General features: G+C 45.8%; 2 protein-coding genes across 3 annotated transcripts in view; one reads left to right on the top strand and one right to left on the bottom strand.

Moving 5' to 3' along the window:
* Positions 1-5,484: 5,484 nt before the first annotated feature.
* DAZAP2 (DAZ associated protein 2) lies at positions 5,485-10,361 on the top strand. Of its 2 annotated transcripts, none has more exons than XM_053558030.1 (4): positions 5,485-5,688; positions 6,750-6,868; positions 7,252-7,497; positions 8,905-10,361. In XM_053558030.1, the coding sequence occupies exons 1-4, from the start codon at positions 5,676-5,678 to the stop codon at positions 9,031-9,033; spliced, it is 507 nt and encodes a 168-aa protein (XP_053414005.1). In that variant the 5' UTR covers positions 5,485-5,675; the 3' UTR covers positions 9,034-10,361. The 2 variants fall into 2 exon arrangements, with proteins under 2 accessions (XP_053414005.1, XP_053414006.1); XM_053558031.1 differs by having other exon boundaries at positions 5,537-5,688; positions 7,252-7,420.
* Positions 10,362-10,955: 594 nt separating this feature from the next.
* SMAGP (small cell adhesion glycoprotein) overlaps positions 10,956-21,282 on the bottom strand; it is a 30,780-nt gene continuing 20,453 nt past the window's right edge. Inside the window, exons 5-6 of the mRNA XM_053556567.1 lie at positions 13,081-13,161; positions 10,956-12,432 (exon numbers count right to left, since the gene is read on the bottom strand). Coding sequence (XP_053412542.1) covers positions 12,254-12,432; positions 13,081-13,161 — 260 coding nt within the window. The 3' untranslated portion in view covers positions 10,956-12,253. The remainder of the gene's footprint in view (positions 12,433-13,080; positions 13,162-21,282) is intronic.

The raw sequence follows: 21,282 nt of genomic DNA, 5'->3' as shown, positions 1-21,282 counted from the left end.
CCTGTGGCTCAGTGGGTAGGGCACTGGCCCCATATACCGAGGATGATGAGTTTGAACCCAGCACTGGCCAAACTGCAACAAAAAATAGCTGGGCATTGTGGCCGGCGCCTGTAGTCCCAGCTATTTGGGAGGCTGAGGCAGGAGAATCCCTTGAGCCCAAGAGTTTGAGGTTGCTGTGAGCTGTGACGTCACAGCACTCTACCGAGGGTGACAGAGTAAGACTCTTTCTCAAAAAAAAAAAATAGGGTCTTGCTTTTTTGCCCAGGAGGCTAGAGTGCAGTGGTATCATCACTGCTCACAGCAACCTGAAACTCCTGGGCTCAAGTGATAGGACTACAGGTATGCATCACTATGCCTGGCTAGTTTTTCAATTTTTTTTTTTTTAGTAGAGGTTGGGTCTTGTACTTGCTCCGGCTGGTCCTGAACTCCTGAGTTTAAGCAATCCATCTGCTTCAGCTTCCCAGAATGCTAGGATTACAAGCATGAGTCACCACGCTCAGCTGGTTTTCCTGATTTTGGGCATAAAAGACATCATACTAAGAATACTGTTCTGGCCAGGCGCAGTGGCTCACCCCTGTAATCCTAGCACTCTGGGAGGCCGATGTGGGTGGACCGCCTGAGTTCATGAGTTTGAGACCAGACTGAGCCAGAGTGAGATCTCATCTCTAAAAATAGCCAGGCGTTGTGGCGGGTGTGCCTGTAGTCCCAGCTACTCTACTTGGGAGGCTGAGGCAAGAGAATCACTTTAGCCCAAAAGTTTGAGGTTGCTGTGTGCCATGATGCCACGGCAGTTTACTAAGGGTGACAAAGTGAAAAAAAAAAAAAAAAGGTTCAGCTCTTGTGGCTCAAGCGGCTAAAGCCGCTTACACATACACCTGAGTGGAGGGTTTGAATACAGCCGCAGCCCACCAAACAACGACAGCTGCAACCAAAAAATAGCCGGGTGTTGTGGCAGGCACCTGTAGTCTTAGCTACTTGTGAGGCAAAGGCAGGAGAATCGCTTGAGCCCAGGAGTTGGAGGTTGCTATGAGCTGTGATGCCACAGCACTCTACCCATGGCGACAGCTTGAGGCTCTGTCTCAAAAAAAAAAAAAAAAAAAAAAAAAGAATACGCTGAACCTTTCCCTTTTTAATCTAAAAAAATGTTCTGGAGAACTTTCTCAGTCTTTGTTACAACCATATAGCATTTAATTATATGGTTGTACTAATATTTATTATATCAGTTTCTTATTGATGAACACATGGGTTATTTTTAATCTTTTGCTATTATAAACAATGCTGCACTGAACCAGAAGGTAGACTTCCACACATAAATACAGTGTTTCTCATGAGTGAAAATACATCTGTAGGAATTATTCCCAGAAGTGGGAATGGTATATTTACAAGTTTGATGGATATTGCCAAATTAACCCTGTAAAATTGTACCAAATTTCATCTATCAATAAATTAGAATATTTATCCATAGCCCTGCAAATAGAGTAATGTCAGCAAACATTTGGATTTTCACCAGGCTGACAATAATATCTGTGTGATTCTTTGTTTTTTTTTGAGACACAGTCTCATTATGTCACTGTTGGTAGAGTGCTGTGGCACCACAGCTCACAGCAACCTCCAACTCCTGGGCTCACACGATTCTCTTGCCTCAGCCTCCCAAGTAGCTGGGACTACAGGTACCCACCACAACGCCCGGCTATTTTTTTGTTGCAGTTTGGCCGGGGCCGGGTTTGAACCCGCCACCCTCGGCATATGGGGCCGGCGCCCTCCTCACTGAGCCACAGGCGCCGCCATGCCTGGCTGTTTTTTTGTTGCAGTTGTCTTTGTTGCTTTACCAGGCCCGGGTCGGGTTCAAAAGTGCCAGGCAGGGTGTATGTGACCCACTGAGCTATGGGCACTGCTTATCTCTGTGATTTTAATTTGCTGCTTTATTATTATGACTGAGGCTGAACATCATTTTGTATGTTAGGAAGCCATTTGCTTTTCCTTTTCTGTAAACTGTAAATGTCATTCACTATTTTTTCTAATGGTTGGTCAGAGACTTACTGGTTTCTAGGAATTGTTTACATGTAGGGAGATTAACCCTTTGTGCTATGAATTACAAATATCCTTTTTCCAATTTGCCATTTATCTTTTAACATTATGGAGTTTTTTATCTTTGATATTAATCCTGTTCTTCCTGGTGCTAGTCCAGTTGTTTCTGCCTCCTTAAGTATCTCGGGAATTCCCTAGGCCAGTCTGGTGTGTCATTCACCTAAATGACCCCACTGGATTTTAAGTGGTATCTCAGACACAGTCACTTTCCTGTTTCACACTCTTCGGTGGCTAACTAGTCCTCCTAGGAGAGAATGCATATCTCCCCTGCCCCACTGCCCCGTGTGGTCTGGCTCCAGCTTACCTCCTGAGTTTCATCTCTCAGCAGTCCCTACCAGACCCCTTACCAGTATGCTCTGGCCATACTGAACTGTTTCCTTTTTTGTTTTGAGACAGAGTCTCATTTTATCCCGCTTGGTAGAGTGCTGTGGTGTCATAGCTCACAGCAACCTCAAACTCTGAGCCTGTGAGCTCAGGGCAATCTACCCACCTCAGCCTCCTAGAGTGCTAGGATTACAGGCGTGAGCCACTGCGCCCCAACAGACAGTTACTTCTTAATCCACCTGCCAGAGAAAGCAATGGCCTGCAACACCTTTGCTTCTGGTGGTGACCTCATTTGGCTTTGCCCTGGCTTTCCTAGTGTCCAGATCCAAGGTGACAAGCAAGATACCCAACACTCTGAAGAAGTGCCCACTACAGTCAACAAAATTTCAGGGTCTCTAACTGAGGTCCCAGAAAGACACATAAGAGAAGTTCATTCCTTTATTTTCTGAGGCCCTAAGCACCAGGTAAGGGTGGGGATAGATTAGTGGCCTCTTCAGTTTCAGGCTTTGAGGTGCTATCAGTTTTAGGGTATGATTTGGAAAAGTTAGAATACAGGGAAGATTTGCTGGATCTGACCTCCAAAGAGTTAAGTTATTTACCAATTACTGATCGTAAACTTCAATTCCACTTCCCATGCCTTGTGAGCCTTCAAGAAATACAGCAGATGGCTCAGTGCTTGTGGGTCAAGCGACTAAGGCGCCAGCCACATACACCTGAGCTGGCGGGTACGAATCCAGCTCGGCCCACCAAACAACAATGACGGCTGCAACCAAAAAATAGCTGTGGCGGGCGCCTGTAGTCCCAGCTACTTGGGAGGTGGAGACAGGAGAATCGCTTAAACCCAGGAGTTGGAGGTTGCTGTGAGCTGTGATGCTACAGCACTCTACCCGGGGTGACAGCTTGAGGCTCTGTCTCGAAAAAAAAAAGAAAAGAAAAAGAAATACAGCAGAACCTCTGTAAGTCAAACACCCAAGGAACTGCAACAACCTGGTCAACATATGGAGGTGGTCAACAAGGAAATGGCCCTGCTGTACTGGTAAGTGCATGTGATGCATGTCTGGTCTATAGAAATTAACTTAAGAAGGTGGCCAGTGTGGGGAGGTGGTCAACTATGGAGGTTCCACTGTGGGCTTAGACTATCAGACTTTAGAATACTTTAGTCATGTTAGGCAGTGCGAGGTGAGAAAAAACAAAACATAACACAAACACTGACCTGGAACCTGTGAGCCAGGACACAAAACCTGATTTGTAATCAGTTTGTGTGACTTGGGACAAATCTTTTTCAGTTCTCTAATTTGAAAAACAGCAATGTTCAAACAAGCCCTGCTTGTCACATAGGACTATTATGAAGACCTGTGAAAATCGAAAGAGACTGTGCATTTTAAGGGCATCTTGCAAACTGTAATATAATACTGAAGACAAATCAAGGGATTACTGAATTGAAATGAGTACCTGTCTTTTTAGTAGTTCAAATAATTAGCAAATAGTTATCAGGCTTCTCATGTTTATTGCAGGCTTTTCTTTCCAAAGTTCTTCCTTTTTATTATTACTTTTTAATTATTATTTTTTTTTGAGACAGAGTCTTACTCTGTTGGCCTACCTAGAGTTGCCGTGGCATCAGCCTAGCTCACAACAGCCTCAAACTCCTGGGTTCAAGCCAGCCGCCTGCCTCAGCCTCCCCAGTAGCTGGGATGACAGGTGTAAACATAATGTTCCCCTAATTTTCCTATTTTTAGTAGAGATAGGTCTCACTTGCTCAGGCTGGTCTTGAAGTCCTGAGCTCAAGGGATCCTCCCACTTGCCTGGGCCTCCTGTGAACTCAGCAGGTATTTTTGAATGAAACCAGAAAGGAAAAAAAACTTAATTGGTGCCCTAAAGGCTGCCATCTTTGCCCTCAAGGAAATTAAGTTAGGAGCCAAAGGATTCACAGAGAAAATATCCAAGGTCACTTGGAACAAGAGCCAAAGACAGGACAGAGTCACAAGCACTCCTTGGATACTACAGAGTTTGTCATTTTCAGTGCTAGCTGTTGTGAAGCACAGCAAAATACAAGCCCCTTCTTTATGGGAGAAAGGCAGTGGCACACACTACCTACTGTCAGCCTGTCGCTAGAACCGACAGCGTGGCAAAAATTCGAGTGTGGATCTATTTCTTTCCTTTTTTATTTTTTGAGATAGAGTCTCACTTTGGAGCTCCCAGTAGAGTGTTGTACCGTCACAGCTCACACTCTGGGCTTAAGCGACTCTCTTGCCTCAACCTCCCAAGCAGCTGGGACTACAGGCGCCCGCCACAACACTCGGCTATTTTTTATTGCAGTTGTCCTTGTTGTTTAGCAGTCAGGGCCGGAGCTCGAACCTGCCAGCCTCGGTGTATGTGGCTGGCGCCCTACTCACTGAGCTACAGGCGCCGCACAAACTTCCTTTTAAAATTTCATAATGTATAGTCCCTCGGGTATCAGTTGCTAAAGAAAAAAAACAATAAATTTCATTTAGATAGGAGAGTCAATGTTTCGGTCACACCGTCTTTCCGAGGCCCTCCCCAGGGGTGCGCTGTGCCCCCTCCCCGGGCGGCGCCCGTCAGCCCAGAACTGGCCCCCACCCCGCCCTCTCACCACAACAGACTTCTGTTTTTCTTTGGAGTGGGCCTGTACTTGTTTATATATAGGTTTCATATCAGTATTGAGTACATTGGATACTTGCTTTTCCATTCTCGTAATATTTTACTAAGAAGAACGTGTTGGTAAAATAAATCTTTCTGCAGCTGAAGCTTAAGTTGGGTTGGCAGGAAGTGAACGCGTGATAAACCAGCGCTTAGGCAGCATATGGAAGGCTGTCTGAGAAACCTGTAGAAATCTGTGCCTACCTCTTGTGAAATGGATGCCAAGGCGAGGTGACCTTGATTCATGTACATAGGTGGAAAGAGGTTCCGGAGAACGGCTTTACCACTTTGCCTCTGAGAGGCCAACAGGTAGAAAAGATCCCGTCCGCAGCAATACCTGCAAGTGGATTTTTTCCAGGGGAAAGGTTGGGGGTGGGACCCAGGGGTGAGGGGCGGAGCCAACAGGAGTGGGCGTGGACTCGCGGGCCCTCCCTGTGGCAACTGGAGGCCCGGCGCAGGGGCGGGGTTTCCGGCGGTAGCTGCACTAGGGCGTCGGGTGACGCTAGGCGGTCGATCGTCACGTGACACGGAAGTGACTCCGAACAGGAAGAGGACGAAAAAAATAACCGTCCGCGACGCCGAGCCGAACCGGACCCGCATCCACCATGAACAGCAAAGGTAAGGACAGGGGGCGGCAGAAGCCGTCGACGGAGTAGTGCTGGATGGGAGCGAGCGGTCCTGGAGCCCAGGGTTATCAAAAGCCAGGCTTGGGGTGGGTTACGCCGCGCTTCTTGGCCAGGGGCAGTCCTGGGGCTGCCCCTGACGCCTTCATCATCCTGTAACTGCGGCTGCTTACTCCCTCGCGGCCCTTTCCCCTGTAAACTCTGTGGCGCAGTTTGGGGTTGCGGGCTTGGTTTATGGGGGGGTGTGTGGGGGGGGAACTTGTCATGATGGGCATGTGCAGAAGCAAATAGAGTACTAGAGCAGGGATTTGGGTAGCCCAATGAAGAGTCGGCGGAGGCGGGGCCCCGCGCTCCGGAACAACAGGCTAGGCCCGGAGCTTAACTAGCGAGTTGCTGGATTTGGTGCGCCGGTCGAGGCCTGCCGGGGTTCTTTACTTCCCTTCGCATTCCCCTCTCCCTTCTCAGGCGGGGCCGAAACTTCTACCCTTTCTTGTGATGACACCAGTGTGCCTGTTAGGCCGTGACCTCCAGCTTCTCCACGGAAGACATTCCCCCTAACCCCTTTATCCTTTCCCAGTCTCACGGTTCACTTCCACTGTTCACACACTGTATTTGGAAGTCGACCTTGAATAGGAATTGGTGGGGGTAAATCGGAACCGCCTTTCCCCATGAGGTCTGGAATGGTTACAGCCTGTGGAGATTACCTAGAGCAAAAGCACCCTTGATACTCTAGCAGGCCAGAACTTCAGGAACTGGTGCCCAGACTTGTCCTGAATTCCGGAGGGAACTTAGGTCCAAATAGACTTAACCTATACATCTGTATGCTCGTAGGAGCAGCGCCTTGCCTTTCTTATCTAGTCAGAATCAGTCCAGCATCTTCTGTTATAAGAGTGCAAAGACAATGCTTATTTTCTTGGTTCCAGAAATCAGATGGGGGGGGACAGTCTATTTGCAAACTCCCCTCTGTTTCCTCTAACTAAATTAGCTACCCAATAGGTACTGCCTCATTTTGGTGACTCTGTGTGTTGGACAAACTGCATTTTTCTTGTTTTCCAGGTCAATATCCAACGCAGCCAACCTACCCTGTGCAGCCTCCTGGGAATCCAGTATACCCTCAGACCTTGCATCTTCCTCAGGCTCCACCCTACACGGATGCTCCACCTGCCTACTCAGAGGTGCTTCCAGTTTGCTAGACCTAATTGAGGATACTCTTGGACCACGTTTTTTAGTCCTTACTAAGTCTGACTTCACATATTCTTCACACACAGAAGAGAGGACTCACATAAATAATCTAAACACTATATAATTTAGTAATTTATTTTGATATTGAGTGTGTTATTTGATTACTTTGTGTTATTTGGCATGGGCTGAGGTTAAGAAGATGAACTTGCATTCCTATAGCAAAAAGTGATCCTGGAGAATATTGAATACCAGTAGAAAAGCAGCTTGTGTAATTCAAAAAGTATAATCAGTACAAGGAGAATTAAGAACTTATCAGGGAGATTTCAAAGGGGAATGTAATAAAGTAACCTTTAGCCTTCTTTTCTGCCTCTTTCAGCTCTATCGTCCCAGCTTTGTGCACCCGGGGGCTGCCACAGTCCCCACCATGTCAGCTGCATTTCCTGGCGCCTCTCTGTATCTTCCCATGGCTCAGTCTGTGGCTGTTGGGCCTTTAGGTTCCACAATCCCTATGGCTTATTATCCAGTTGGTCCCATCTATCCACCTGGTTCAACTGTGCTGGTGGAAGGCGGGTATGATGCAGGCGCCAGATTTGGAGCTGGGGCTACTGCTGGCAACATTCCTGTGAGTATGACCATATCAGAAAAAACTCAGCCCTTGGGTATTTTAACTTTCTGAAAGGACCTTATATTCATTCTCTTACTGTCCCTGGAAAATAATTGCCAGTGTGTGTGTGTGTGCAACCAGTGACATCCAGTGGCTAGGCAGAAAGTAGCTGAGGGGCAGGACTGTGGCGAGTGGGTAGTCCCTGGCACATTAACTGGAGTCTGAGTTAACCAGATTCCTCGGTTTTCCTGCCTTAAGAGTCCTACTTGCTGTTTTTCCAGTTCACTTTGGTGCAGTGAACTGGTCTAGTAAGGTCCTTATTCATTCCATAAGCATTTATCATGGTGTTGTATTTGGACCCTAATGATGAAAAAAGTAGAACGCATAATTCCTAGTAAGTAGCTTTTAGAAAATACTAGCATGAGATTTAGACCCTAAATGGTCCTTGATAAGGCCATCTACCTAGTTACCATATGCTAAAGCTGAGGTGAATGTGTCATTATTGAGCCTTTAGGTTATCTAGTAGTCTATTGGTAGCTGGGTGTTGTGGCGGGTGCCTGCAGTCCAAAGCTACTCAGGAGACTGAGGTAAGAGAATCGCTTAAGCCCGAGAGTTTGAGGTTGCACTCTACTGCAGGCTGCATAGTGGGACACTATCTCAAAAAAAAAAAAAAAAAAAAAATTATATAGGGACAGCTTGGCTCTGTAGCTCAGTGGTTAGCACACTAGCCCTACACACCAGGGCGGTGGGTTCAAACCTCTCCTGGGCCTGATTAACAACAATAAAGAAAATAAAAAGAAGGCCAGGTGTAGTGGCTCACGCCTGTAATCCCAGCACTCTGGGAGTCTAAGGTGGGCGGATTGCCTGAGCTCACGGGTTTGAGACCAGCCTGAGTAAGAGGAAGACCCTGTCTCTAAAAATAGCTGGGGCGCTATGGTGGGTGCCTGTAGTTCTAGCTACTTGGGAGGCTGGGGCAAGAGAATCACTTGAGCCTGAGTTAGAGGTTGCTGTGAGCTGTGACTCCATGGCACTGTACTGGGGGTGACAAAGTGAGACTTGTGTCTAAAAAAAAAATTAAGAGAGAAAAACTGTATAGGGAGCCTGTGGGATTTAGACGCAGACCTGATATCCTGTCCCTGTTTTGGGAGTGTGAGTAGGAGGATTTCCTACCCTGAAAATGACTGTGGTTCTGGCCTGTTATGTTTAGAAGGTTTCCATAGGCTTCATCTTGGGGCCAGAATCCTTTGAGTTAGCAGGTTTCCTTTCCTATTTGTATCTTTGCTTTAGAGCTCAAAGTTAGTGGGAGAGCTAGCTCCTTAAATTGCTATTGGTCAGTACGCTGCTGTCTTCCTAACAGGCCTCTGCTCCCCTGTGCCCTTTGTATAAGCTACCCTGTGCCCATTCTACTGTGTCCTTTCCTTACAGCCTCCTCCTCCTGGATGCCCTCCCAATGCTGCTCAGCTTGCTGTCATGCAGGGAGCCAACGTCCTCGTAACTCAGAGGAAGGGGAACTTCTTCATGGGTGGCTCAGATGGTGGCTACACCATCTGGTGAGGAATCAAGGCCACCTCTGTGCCGGGAAAGACATCACATACCTTCAGCACTTCTCACAATGTAACTGCTTTAGTCATATTAACCTCAAGTTGCAGTTTAGACACATGTTGTTGGGGTGTCTTTCTGGTGCCCAAACTTTCAGGCACTTTTCAAATTTAATAAGGAACCATGTAATGGTAGCAGTACCTCTCTGAAGCATTTTGAGGTAGGGGAGGTATCCATTCATAAAATGAATGTGGGTAAAGCAGCCCTAAGGATCTTCCTTTAATTCTCTGGAGTAATACTGTACCATACAGGTCTTTTGCTTTTAGTAATAAAACATCAAATTAGGTTTGGAGGGAACTTTGATTTTCCTAAGAATTAAACTTGCCAAATTACTCTGATTGGTCTTTAATCTCCTTTAAGTCTTTATGATTTATATTACTTGTTATAAATGAAGCTCGTTAGTCATCTGCCTTCTCCTTTCCATCTTTTGCCCCTCGTCCCATCTCCAACCCAAGTCTTCCATTTCCTTTACCGATCTCCATTGAATCAATGGTGCAGGACAGAAAGCCAGTCAGACTAATTTCCTTCTCTTTGCACTTCTCCCCACTTGTCATCTTTTAACTAGTCTTTGACAAGGATCCTCTGAGCCCCCCTCTGTACCCCACGCGCAGATCCCATTACTTCCTCTTTTTTATCTCCTCAGGCAGAAGTGGAGGGTGCCTTTTAGGCCCTTCTGGTAGGTTGTCTCTGCATATAGGAACCTAACCCAAATTTGCTTTGGTGCCAGGAAAACCGAGCTTTGTGTGAACAAATATATCCTACAAACTGTACCATAAACAACAGTTTGTTTAACATATGAGGGGCAAGGAGGAGGGTGCATTTCAAAAGCCTGATTGATGACTTTAGAGCCAAATTAAGGGGAGTTTTCAGATCAAAACTTGGTTACCATTTTTTTGTCACAGTGTCTAATGCAGCCACTGTGGCTCCCAAGAATTCCTAAATGGGGTTGATAGAGTCATATTGTGAGTGCTTCACTACAAAGTGACTTGAGTCCAGTGAAATCTCATTAGGGTTAAGAATATTTCAGGGATCCTTAATATTTGATTTTTTTGTTTTCTGAAATTGGATTTTATTTTATTTTATCTTATAATTTCAGTTCATCTAAATTTTGTGTTCTGTACATGTGATGTTTGACTGTACCATTGACTGTTATGGAAGTTCAGCCGTTGTATGTCTCTCTCTACACTGTGGTGCACTTAACTTGTGGATTTTTTATACTAAAAATGTAGAATAAAGACTATTTTGAAGATTTGAATAAAGTGATGAAGTTGCATTACACCTCATTCCAAGGATTCTTTACTTAGCTTATTTTTAGATTTCTTCTGTCTATATATACCTTTTGTAGCCTGCCTACACTAGAATTCAGCTAGGTGCTGCTGCTGTTCTGCTTTATTTAATGAAGACTTTGAAGTAAATTTAGCAGTACAAGGCTAAGATTTGACCATTTTCATGAATTCCTTTGAAAATGTTCAACTCTTGGCTCGGTGCCTGTGGCTCAAGTGGCTAAGGCGCCAGCCACATACACCTAAGCTGGTGGGTTCGAATCCAGCCCGGGCCCGCCAAACAACGACGGCTGCAACCAAAAAATAGCCGGGCATTGTGGTGGGCGCCTGTAGTCCCAGCTACTTGGGAGGCGGAGGCAGGAGAATCGCTTGAGCCCAAGAGTTGGAGGTTGCTGTGAGCTGTGATGCCACAGCACTCTACCCAGGGTGACAGCTTGAGGCTCTGTCTCAAAAAAAAAGAAAAAATGTTCAACTCTTCACTCTACTTTCCTAAACTTCTAAAAATTCTGGTATTCAAAACCTAAACTTAAGAGACAAGGGAGAGAGCTGGGCGTGGGGGTGCAGGCCTATAATTCTAGCTGCTCTGAGGCTGAGGTGGGAGGCTCACTTGAATGAAGGAATATGAGATGGGACTGAGCAACACAGTGAGACTCCCATCTCACAAAAAAGGAGTGATTGATTCTCCTATTTTGCTTTAGAGTTTGCTTGAGGAAAATGTTTTAGTACAGCTATTTGTACACATTCAAGATGACCATCATTTTCTCCAAAGTTCTGTGTGGAGAGATACTGAAAATTCCTAGGATGTAGGCTGCCAAGATTGATTCCTCAACTCGTAGATCTTACTGTGGACAATGGAGGAAATGCATTAAGACCTCAGTGGACATCTAGTTTAATTCCAAAGTAAAATTTGAGGAGCTAATTATTTATACCAAAACGTGGTATTTTTTAAAACACATCTTATTTTGAGACTAAATTAAAGCCTTGAAACTTCTTGGTTTGATTATGAGGCCACTGGGGAGAGGTGGTAGGTGGAATTTTCCTAGTTCCCTCTATGTATACATAGAATGGGTTCTGGGAAATTCCAGCACTTGCCAGATGGAAGCTAAACCAACTCATCTCCCAGGGTATGTTTCTGATGATGTTCCTCTGGGACGAGCTTCCCTGGACCATGTTTGTCCCAAATCTCTGAGCTAGTTCTGGGAACTTCTGGAACTTTCCTGGGGTTCATATGGCTTGAAAGAGAATATGTGCAAAGGAGTTAAACAAAAAGTTTAAGCAAGGATAAAGGTAAGTTTTTGCACATGAGAATCTGATTTCTGCATTAGTGAAAAATTTTAATTCGGATAAAAATCACTTGAGTATAAGGTTGGGAGCTGTGGAAAGGAAGGGCTCAGACGAAGGCACACATGGTGCAGGGTAGTACACATGGTGGAGGGTAGGGTCTCCAGAGTCCACTGGCCTGGCCTTTTACTATGCTATCCAGCGTCTGGTATGAACTTCCATGGGCAATGTCCGCACTGAGGCTGTCACTAGGTGACTAGGGGACAGAGTAGAGTGGCCAGTGACCCTCCCTCTCTTTTCCATCCCTTCAACCTGAGTATGTGACTCAGCACATACTCAATGCTGGTACAGCCCTGCCTTGTTGACCAGTTAGAAATAACAGCTTTATTACGAAGGCCTGTTTAAAGACATCATATGCAGGTTCCTTCCATGTCCCTAGCCCCCAGAGTCAGTGATGTTGGCATCTGGGACTGTGTCCAGGAAGGAGCTTGAATTTCCCTATATCAATCAATGCTTCTCACTGGTTTCAGAGAAAACTTCCACCTAATAAATTAAATAGTCATTGTGTTAGTGTTAAGAGGCAGGAATAAGCTCCCGAGGCCCAGGAATGGTTAGATGAAATATTCCTCCTTCTCTCTGCCCTTGGCTGAGTCATTCTCCATCTGGAGGATGGCACTGGGATCGCCTTCTGCAGATTCATAGGTGACGTAGCTGCCTTTGTTCTTGTACAGGTAGAAGAAGATGAAGATCACAACTGAGAGCAGGGTGAGGAAGACCACGGTGATAACGACTTGGGAAGGAGAGGGAGAATGGAAAGAGATTGCAGGATGGGGGATGCCTCAGTAGTTCATTGAATCACCTGAATTAGATGGTTTCCTCACTCTTCTCACAGGATTGTCCCACTTTGGTCAACTCTTGTACACTCCCATCCAAATCCATGTCCCCTCACTACGCCCAAGGCCATGGAACATAATTGCTGTAGTCTCTTGGTACTTAAGCCAAGGACACAATGCTTTTGATTACTCACAAAACTGAACTCCCTCCCGGACCAGTTCCTGATGATTATGATAAAAACAGGAAGGAGGGAAACAGGAAATAGCTTATTCCAACAGGAAGGGTTTTTTAAACACATATATCCTCCTCCCGACCCACATACTCGAGGGTAGTGTCCATAGGCATGGCTATTTGTGGCCACCTCCTAACCTATCATTTACTGGCAGTGCCTCTGACAGAAGCCTCTGAGACTTTTGCAGCCAAATTTGTGTGTGTGTTTGAGAGAGAGCCTACATGCCACAAGGACCCCCTGTAATGGACTTGGTCCCCAATGTTGTAATGCTGTTCCTGTGTGAGAAAAATCTTCGTTTGTCAGGCTATCTCTGGAGAGAGGTGGCCCCCGATCCCAGAAGGTCCCTTGGCTTTGGCTCAGAGCCTTTGTTACCTGCAATGAGTGCTGTGCTGGCTCCAGCTTCTGGGGACAGGCCCTCAGTGGCCTGCAGAATTGGGGTAGTCATCAGTTCTTCTGGAAAATTTAGAAAAGTAGAAAAGGAAATGGTGAATTCTTTTGTTCAAAAGCATGTTTGTCCTTCAAATTTTACTACTCTCTTCCTTATTCAAAAGTTGTTTAACTCCTATAGTAAATCAGAATAGAAAAATCCAGAGAACAGAGAAAATAAACTACCGCCCAGAAATAAATAACATTCTGATGGCATTTTCTTCTGCTTAATATGTAGTGGTTAAGAGTATGGGCTTTGGGCTGGGCATAGTGGCTCACGCCTATAATTCTAGCACTTGGGAGGCCAAGGCAGGTGGATTGCTTGAGCTCACGAGTTTGAGACCAGCCTGAGCCAGAGTGAGACCTCATCTCTAAAAATAGCCGGGCGTTGAGGTGGGTGCCTGTAGTCCCAGGTACTTGGGAGGCTGAGGCGAGAGAATCGCTTGAGCCCAAGAGTTGGAGGTTGCTGTGAGCTATGATGCTATGGCACTCTAACGAGAGTGACAAAGTAAGACTCTGTCTCAAAAAAATAAAAAATGAAGAGTATGGGCTTTAGGCCTGGCACCATGGCTCATGCCTATAATCTCAGCACTTGGGGAGGCCAAGTTGGATAGATCACTTGCATCTACCCACCTTAGTCTCCCAGGTTTGAGACCACCCTGGACAGCATAGTGAGACCCTGTCTCTACAAAAAATAAAACAATTAGCTGGGCATGGTGGTCTGCACCTATAGTCCACTACTAGGGTGGCTGAGTTAGGAGGATCACTGTGTCTAGGAGTTTGAGGCTATAGTGATTCAGCTATGACACCACTGCACTCCAGCCTGCACAACAGAGTGAGACCCTGTCTCTGAAAAAATTCCAAAAGGAATATGGTGTTTCGAGTCTGCCTGCCTGGGTTTTAAATCTCAGCTCTGTCCTTTACTAGCTGTGTGACTTCAGGAAAATTATTTAACCCCTCTATGCGTCAATTATCTCTCCCGCAAATGGAGGTAACAATACCTACTTTACAGTGTTGTTGTTATTTACTCTAAGTAACTCAGTAAGGATGAGCTATTATGAGGAACGCACATTTTTACATAAATACATACATTCATCGTTTGATTTCTATATAAATATAGAAATATGCACACAAATATTTGTGTTTTATAGCACTTGCATTTTCTTCAGTGTTCATACAAACTGTAAACATTATTTCAAAATAATATTCCTCTCCTTTAAACCCCTTTTTTTTTTTTTTGTAGAGACAGAGTCTCACTTTATGGCTCTCGGTAGAGTGGCATGGCATCACAAAGCTCACAGCAACCTCCAACTCCTGGGCTTAAGCGATTCTCTTGCCTCAGCCTCCCAAGTAGCTGGGACTACAGGCACCCGCCACAACGCCCGGCTATTTTTTTGTTGTTGCAGTTTGGCTGGGGCTGGGTCTGAACCCGCCACCCTCGGTATAGGGGGCCGGCGCCTTACCAACTGAGCCACAGGCGCCGCCCTTAAACCCCTTTTCTAAACTAACAGGACAGGCCCTGAAATTCTTTTTTTTTTTGAAGACAAGAGTCTCATTATGTTGCCCTCAGTAAAGTGCTGTAGCGTCACAGCTCACAGCAACCTCAAACTCTTGGACTTAAGCGATTCTCTTGCCTCAGCCTCCCAAGTGGCTGGGACTACAGGCACCCGCCACAACACCCAGCTATTTTCTTGGTTGTAACTGTCGTTGTTTCGCAGTCCCGGACTGGATTTGAACCTGCCAGCTCTGGCGTGTGTGGCTGGCACCCTAGCCACTGAGCTACAGGTGCCAAGCCCAGGCCCTGCAATTCTAAGGACTGAAACAGGCCTCTCTTACCTTAAAATATATCCTGCACCCCCTCTTGCTATGGGCCTATTTATCGTCAGAGCCTGAAAGCCCCGCCCAGGGTCAGAACACAACAAAATTAGTGGTTTCTAGAAGTCTCTGTGTTCACACAGAAAGTCAGGAAGCCCTTCAATTCTTTCCTACTTAGCATTTTAATGTAGAGGTTTGGAAAGGTAACAATTAAGTAAAGGTCATTGCAGGATAGAGGCAGTCTAGGAAAAACAAGCTGGCTGACCCTGGAGTCACCCACAGAAGGCATCTCAATGTCACTCAGTAAATAATAGCAGCAGCACAGACTGACCACCTCCTCTCTGCCAGGCCCTGTGTGAGGCACACTGGAGACAGGGTGGTGAGCAAAATGGACACAGGCTGGCTAGGAGGAGCTGACTCTCCACCGCGCCCCAGGGTCCACACAGTTAGGAAAGTGCAACAAAAGATACACCAGGCACTTGGGAGAGCATGTAGGGGAGGGGGGCCTGATACAGTCCTCCAGCCAGGGTGACCTCCCAAGGACGGAATATTCCAGCTGGGAGCAAAGCAGGGGTAGGAGTCTCTAGGTAACAAGGGTGGTCTAGGCAGAGACAAGGTCTGGGTCAAAGCTCTGAGACCAGAGGACTCAAAGGCTAGTGTGGCCAGCACATGGTGTGAGTAGGATTCCCATCCAGCCCCTGACATGTTCGGATTTCCATGAAGGGCAAGTAAAACTTTAAGTCATCAGCAATGGCTTGGTAGCCACTGTGCCAACAGGGGCCAATGGTGTTGAGTGGTTTTTTTCATGCAGTCCCAGGGGAGCCTGCTGAAGCGTCCTGGTTAGAGACAGAGAGAGAAGAGGTGGGCTGCTGAGAGAGAGAGAGAGAGAAGAGGTGGGCTGCCGAGAGAGAGAAGAGGTGGGCTACTGAGAGAGAGAGAGAGAGAAGAGGTGGGCTGCCGAGAGAGAGAGAGAGAGAGAGAGAGAGAGAGAGAGAGAAAGGAAGAGAAGAGAAGAGAAGAGAAGAGAAGAGAAGAGAAGAGAAGAGAAGAGAAGAGAAGAGAAGAGAAGAGAACAGGTGGGCTGCCTAGAACACCTCTCCTCCAGGCCATACCTCCTCTATGGTAGTAGACTAAGCCACTTTGTGGCCTTGGGTACATGGTTATATAGCCTGATTCATTCATCCATTCTCATCTGTTAACCCTTGGGGACTGTACTAACCAACTTTGCAGGTCTGTTGTGAAGATTAAAGGAGAGAACACATGAGCATCAAAATTGACTTTATGGTCACCCTATGTAGTAGCTACTACATACATATTATTGAACGTGTATGCTTAGTGATTAAAGGGGAAAGCTACTCTGGGTGTGAATCTTCCCTTAGCATACTACTAGGTGACCTTAAGGAAGTTACGAAATTTCTTGGTTTGTGAAGCTGGCTCCCAATGATCTCTGCCTCCTAGAATTGAGACTTTTGTCTATGCCCCTCTGGTGTGAGTGCTAGGGCCAGTGACTTGTTTCTAACAAACAGATTATGGCAAAAGTGATGGGCTGTAACTTCTGAGATTAGGTTACACAACCTTATGACTTCCCTCAAAGAGAAGCCCTGAAGTTGATCCACGTGGTCAAGTCCTTGGACCTCTCATCACACACATTTTCCTCCTCAGAATCTCCCTGGGATGTACACCACCGTCTCACTATTGACCCAGAGCTCTGTATAGTTGCTCCTAGTTTTGCTTTCCTTAAACATTTGAGATTTTAAGATATACAAAGCAGCCAGGTCCCGTGGCTCACGCCTGTAACCCTAGCACTCTGGGAGGCTGAGGCAGGTGGACTGTCTGAGCTCAGGAGTTTGAGACCATTCTAAGCAAGAGCAAGACTCCATCTCTAAAAAATACGTGGGCGTTGCGGTGGGCACCTGTAGTTCCAGCTACTCAGGAGGCTGAAGCAAGAGGATTGCTTGAGCTCAGGAGTTTGAGATGGCTGTGACCTGTGATGTCATGGCACTCTACCCAGGGAGACAAAGTGAGACTGTCTCAAAAAAGAGATACAAAACACTGAGAAGAATAATGCATGTCAAAGCTTAAACATAAAAAGATGAGTAATTTGGGTCAATTCGTCAACAACAATTTACTTTTGCACTTACTATGTGCCATAGATGTTGGAAATCCACCATTGATGGGGTCAACCAGGGACCAGACTACAGAGGTGAATTTTGGTGAGGGTGCAGAGAACAGATACACAAGAGTCCCTGGGAGGGAAGATGAGTCCTAGTTGGGAAATTCTACAAATAATCCCAGTTATCACAGCTGCCATTTACTAAGTCTCTGCTTTGTGCTAGAGGTTTAATCTTTACATTAATCTTTACAACACCAATCACTTCAAAGTAGGTGTTTTTTGTTTGCTCATATGGATTCCAAGGCCCAAGGAAAGTTAAATGATATGCCTCAAATTGTATATGAACCAACAGTGGATGGAGCCAAGATCTGAACCCAGGACTACTCACTCCAAAGCCCAAGCAAGGTATTTACACTAAACCTTGCTACCACTCTTCTTTCCTTTTTCAATAGTGAAAAATAAGGAGAGGTAACAAAAGAGAACTATGAGGCCACACAACAAGTTTTCCATAAAGTTCAAGGGCTTAAAAGATACGGATAAAAGTAGAAGAAAAAACAGGTAGTTGCAATCAAATACTGACCATTTACCTTAACATGAGCTCTCTCATAAGGCCACAGGCAAACTGGGGAATGTGGAAGTTACGTGGATTCACATGCAGGTTCCTTAGCTTTAATGTTTAACATGATCAGAATCAAGCTTTCTCACAACTAGTGAACATTTTAGCAATATAGGAAGACCTTAAGAAGAAAAATTCAACAGAATGCCTTCCCTGAATGCAGCCACTGGCTGGTATCCACTTACAGTAAGCCATCTGTGAAGCATTAAGTGCTGATAAGGATAAAGTTCACCTCAGCATTAAAACAATGAATCAATGAGGTAGGCAGACTCTACATCAGATTTGTATTTGTGATGAAATGGTCTCTATTAGAAGAGAAGGCTCTCTGGAACCTACAGGTAGAAAAAAGGAAACAAGATCTGGTGTGGTGGCTCACACCTGTAATCCTAGCATTCTGGGAGGTTGAGGTGGGTAGAATTGCTTGAGCTCAGGAGTTCAAGACTGGCCTCAGCAAGAGCAAGACGCCATATCTACTAAAAATAGAAAAATTAGGACAGGGTACGGTGGCTCACACCTGTAATCCCAGCACTTGGGAGGCCAAGGCCGGTGGATTGCTTGAGCTCAGGAGTTCGACCAGCCTGAGCAAGAGTGAGACCCCATCTTTAAAAAATATCTGGGCATGTGGTGGTCACCTGTAGTTCCAGGTACTTGGGAGGCTGAGGCAAGAGAATCGCTTAAGCCCAAGAGTTTGAGGTTGCTGTGAGGTAGGCTTATGTCACGGCACTTTAGTCTGGACAATAGAATGAGACTCTGCCTCGAAAAAGAAAAAAAAAACTAAAAAAGGAAATATTTACCCCAGAATATAGGCTGCAAAGGACTGACTGAAATTCAAGGTTTAAATACTACTGGAAATTTTAACTCTGCCAATATTTTTATGGTGTTATTATATTTGCTAGGACTCTGATTACAAAGTTCCATAAGTTTTGGGTGGTCTGTTCCAATCCTGCCTTTTTTTTTTTTTTTTTTTTTGTAGAGAGAGAGTCTCACTTTATGGCCCTCTGTAGAGTGCCATGGCCTCACACAGCTCACAGCAACCTCCAACTCCTGGGCTTAAGCGATTCTCTTGCCTCAGCCTCCCATGTAGCTGGGACTACAGGCACACGCCACAACGCCCGGCTATTTTTTGGTTGCAGTTTGGCAGGGGCTGGGTTTGAACCTGCCACCCTCGGTATATGGGGCCGGCGCCCTACCGACTGAGCCACAGGCGCCACCCTATCCTGCCTTTTTTTTTTGATATAGAGTCTCAAGCTGTCGCCCTGGGTAGAGTGCCGTTGCGTCACAGCTCATAGCAACCTCCAACTCTTGGACTTAAGCCATTCTCTTGCCTCAGCCTCCCAAGTAGCTGGGACTACAGGTGTACCACAACACCCAGCTATTTTATTTTATTTTATTTTTTTGAGACACAGTCTCACTATGTCACCCTGGGTAGAGTGCCGTGGCATCACAGCTCACAGCAACCTCCAGCTCTTGGGCTTAGGTGATTCTCTTGCCTCAGCCTCCCAAGTAGCTGGGACAACAGGTGTCTGCCACAATGCCTGGCTATTTTTTTTTTTTTTTTTTTGGTTGTTGTTGTTGCAGTTTGGCTGGGGCCAGGTTCAAACCCACCACCCTCGCTATATGGGGCCCGTGCCCTACTCACTGAGCCACAGGCACCGCCCCCACCCCCACCCCCCTTTTTAATGTAGTTGTCATTGTTGTTTGGCAGGCCCAGGCTGGGTTTGAACCCTCCAGCTGTGGCTGGCGCCCCTAGCCACTGAGCTACAGGTGCAGAGCCTCCAATCCTGTTTTTCATGTAAATACTCTTATTTTCATAATAGGATTTCAAACTGTAAATCTTTTTAAAAATGCACATAAAGTTTTAGAGCAGAAATGCCTCTATTAGAGGCCATCAGGGACTTAGCAGGGCATTGTCAGAGAGCTCCATGTAACTCAATTGGCAAACAAATTTAAAGGGCAATTTAAAAAGCATTATACATGGCTCGGTGCCTGTGGCTCAAGCGGCTAAGGTGCCAGCCACATACACCTGAACTGGTGGGTTCGAATCCAGCCCATGCCCACCAAACAATGATGGCTACAACCAAAAAATAGCCAGGCGTTGTGGTGGGAGCCTGTGGTCCTAGCTACTTGGGAGGCGGAGGCAAGAGAATTGCTTGAGACCAGGAGTTGGAGATTGCTGTGAGCTGTGATGCCACCGTACCTACCCAGGGTGACAGCTTGAGGCTCTGTCTCAAAAAAAAGCATTATACATGGGTCATTATGAGGTTTTTGCAGTTTTATTTTATTTGTTGGCCGAGGCTGGGTTTGAACCTGCCACCTCTGGCATATGGGGCTGGCGCCTCACTCATCTGAGCCACATTACGAATTTTGAAATACACAAAAATCAAGAAATGTAAAATCTGTGTGGACAGAAACAAATGATGTCTTCCCAGCAATACTGATAAGCTGAGCCAGTTGAACTTGCATGGGTGAATCAGAAATGATATTGTTAATTGTGTTTCTTGGAAGTGAAATAATGGACCGTAATGCAGTCTGTCTCAAAACTTTTGAAGTGACCTGCATGTTTGGAATAAGATGAACAGAGAAGCTAGGCTTGCTGTTTGTGCCTGGCCATGTCAGGTTGGAGAGAACAGAATTGCCTACCCCACCCCCCTAGCCTTTTTACATTCTATCAAGAGAATGATTTTACATTAAGGGGCAGTTGGAAGCTTTAGGGACATGGGGACTGAGCTCAAGATAAGCAAAGAAACCCAACCTAATCGGAAAGGGGTCCAGATAAGGACAGCCCAGGGCATCAGAAGAACTTGTAAATGGGATACCTATTGTTGATGTAGGAGCTTCTGAGAAAGAAAGGGGCCAGGAGCCTGAATGGCCATGGAAAGAAGGTAGACTCTATAAACAACTGATGAGCTTGATGTAGTTCCCTAGCTAATTTCTATTTTTTTTAATGTAGAACTATTTTTCATTATCTTTATTTTTATTTATTTTTATTTTTGCAGTTTTTGGTCAGGGCTGGGTTTGAACCCGTCACCTCCAGCATATGGGCCGGTGCCTTACTCTGTGAGCCACAGGTGCCGCCCCCTTGCTAATTTCTAGAACAAATGATTAAGGCCTGCTTGGAGAGCCTTGAAATAGCAAGCATTAGGAGTCAGAATGGGACTACCAAGTGCAAGCTGGGTCAGACAAGCTGTACAGCCTTCTTGGACTGCGACCCCAGGTTCTCGAACAAGGAAATTAAAAAGTTAAATCAAAAAATCAGGCAAGGCCAGGTGCTGTGGCTCACCTCTGTAATCTTAGCACTCGGAGGCCAAGGCGGGTGAATTGCTTGAGCTCAGAAGTTCAAGACCAGCCTGAGCAAAAAGTAAGACCCACGTCTCTACTAAAAATAGAAAAACTGAGGCAACAGGATCACTTCAGTCCCAGAGTTGGAGATTGCTGTGAGCTATGACACCATATCACCCTACCCAGGGTGACAGCATGAGATTCTGTCTCAAAAAAAAAAAAAAAGATAGACAATAATGAATGCTGGCGAGGATGTGAAGAAAGGGGAAACCCTATACATTATTTTATTGGTGGGGATACAAATTAGTGTAACCACTATGGAGAA

The sequence above is a fragment of the Nycticebus coucang genome, chromosome 12 (genome assembly GCF_027406575.1).
Source record: "Nycticebus coucang isolate mNycCou1 chromosome 12, mNycCou1.pri, whole genome shotgun sequence".
In the NCBI taxonomy this organism is placed as follows: Eukaryota; Metazoa; Chordata; class Mammalia; order Primates; family Lorisidae; genus Nycticebus; species Nycticebus coucang.
The sequence above is the reverse complement of the archived record's forward strand: the minus strand, read 5'-3'. Positions and strand labels throughout refer to the sequence as shown.

Bases quoted from the DNA above. Each gene is read 5' to 3' on its own strand.
- DAZAP2 (XM_053558031.1), top strand. The intron at 6,869-7,251 runs GTGCTTCCAGTT...TGCCTCTTTCAG, and splicing joins CTCCACCTGCCTACTCAGAG to CTCTATCGTCCCAGCTTTGT. The intron at 7,421-8,904 runs GTTCAACTGTGC...CTTTCCTTACAG, and splicing joins TGGTCCCATCTATCCACCTG to CCTCCTCCTCCTGGATGCCC.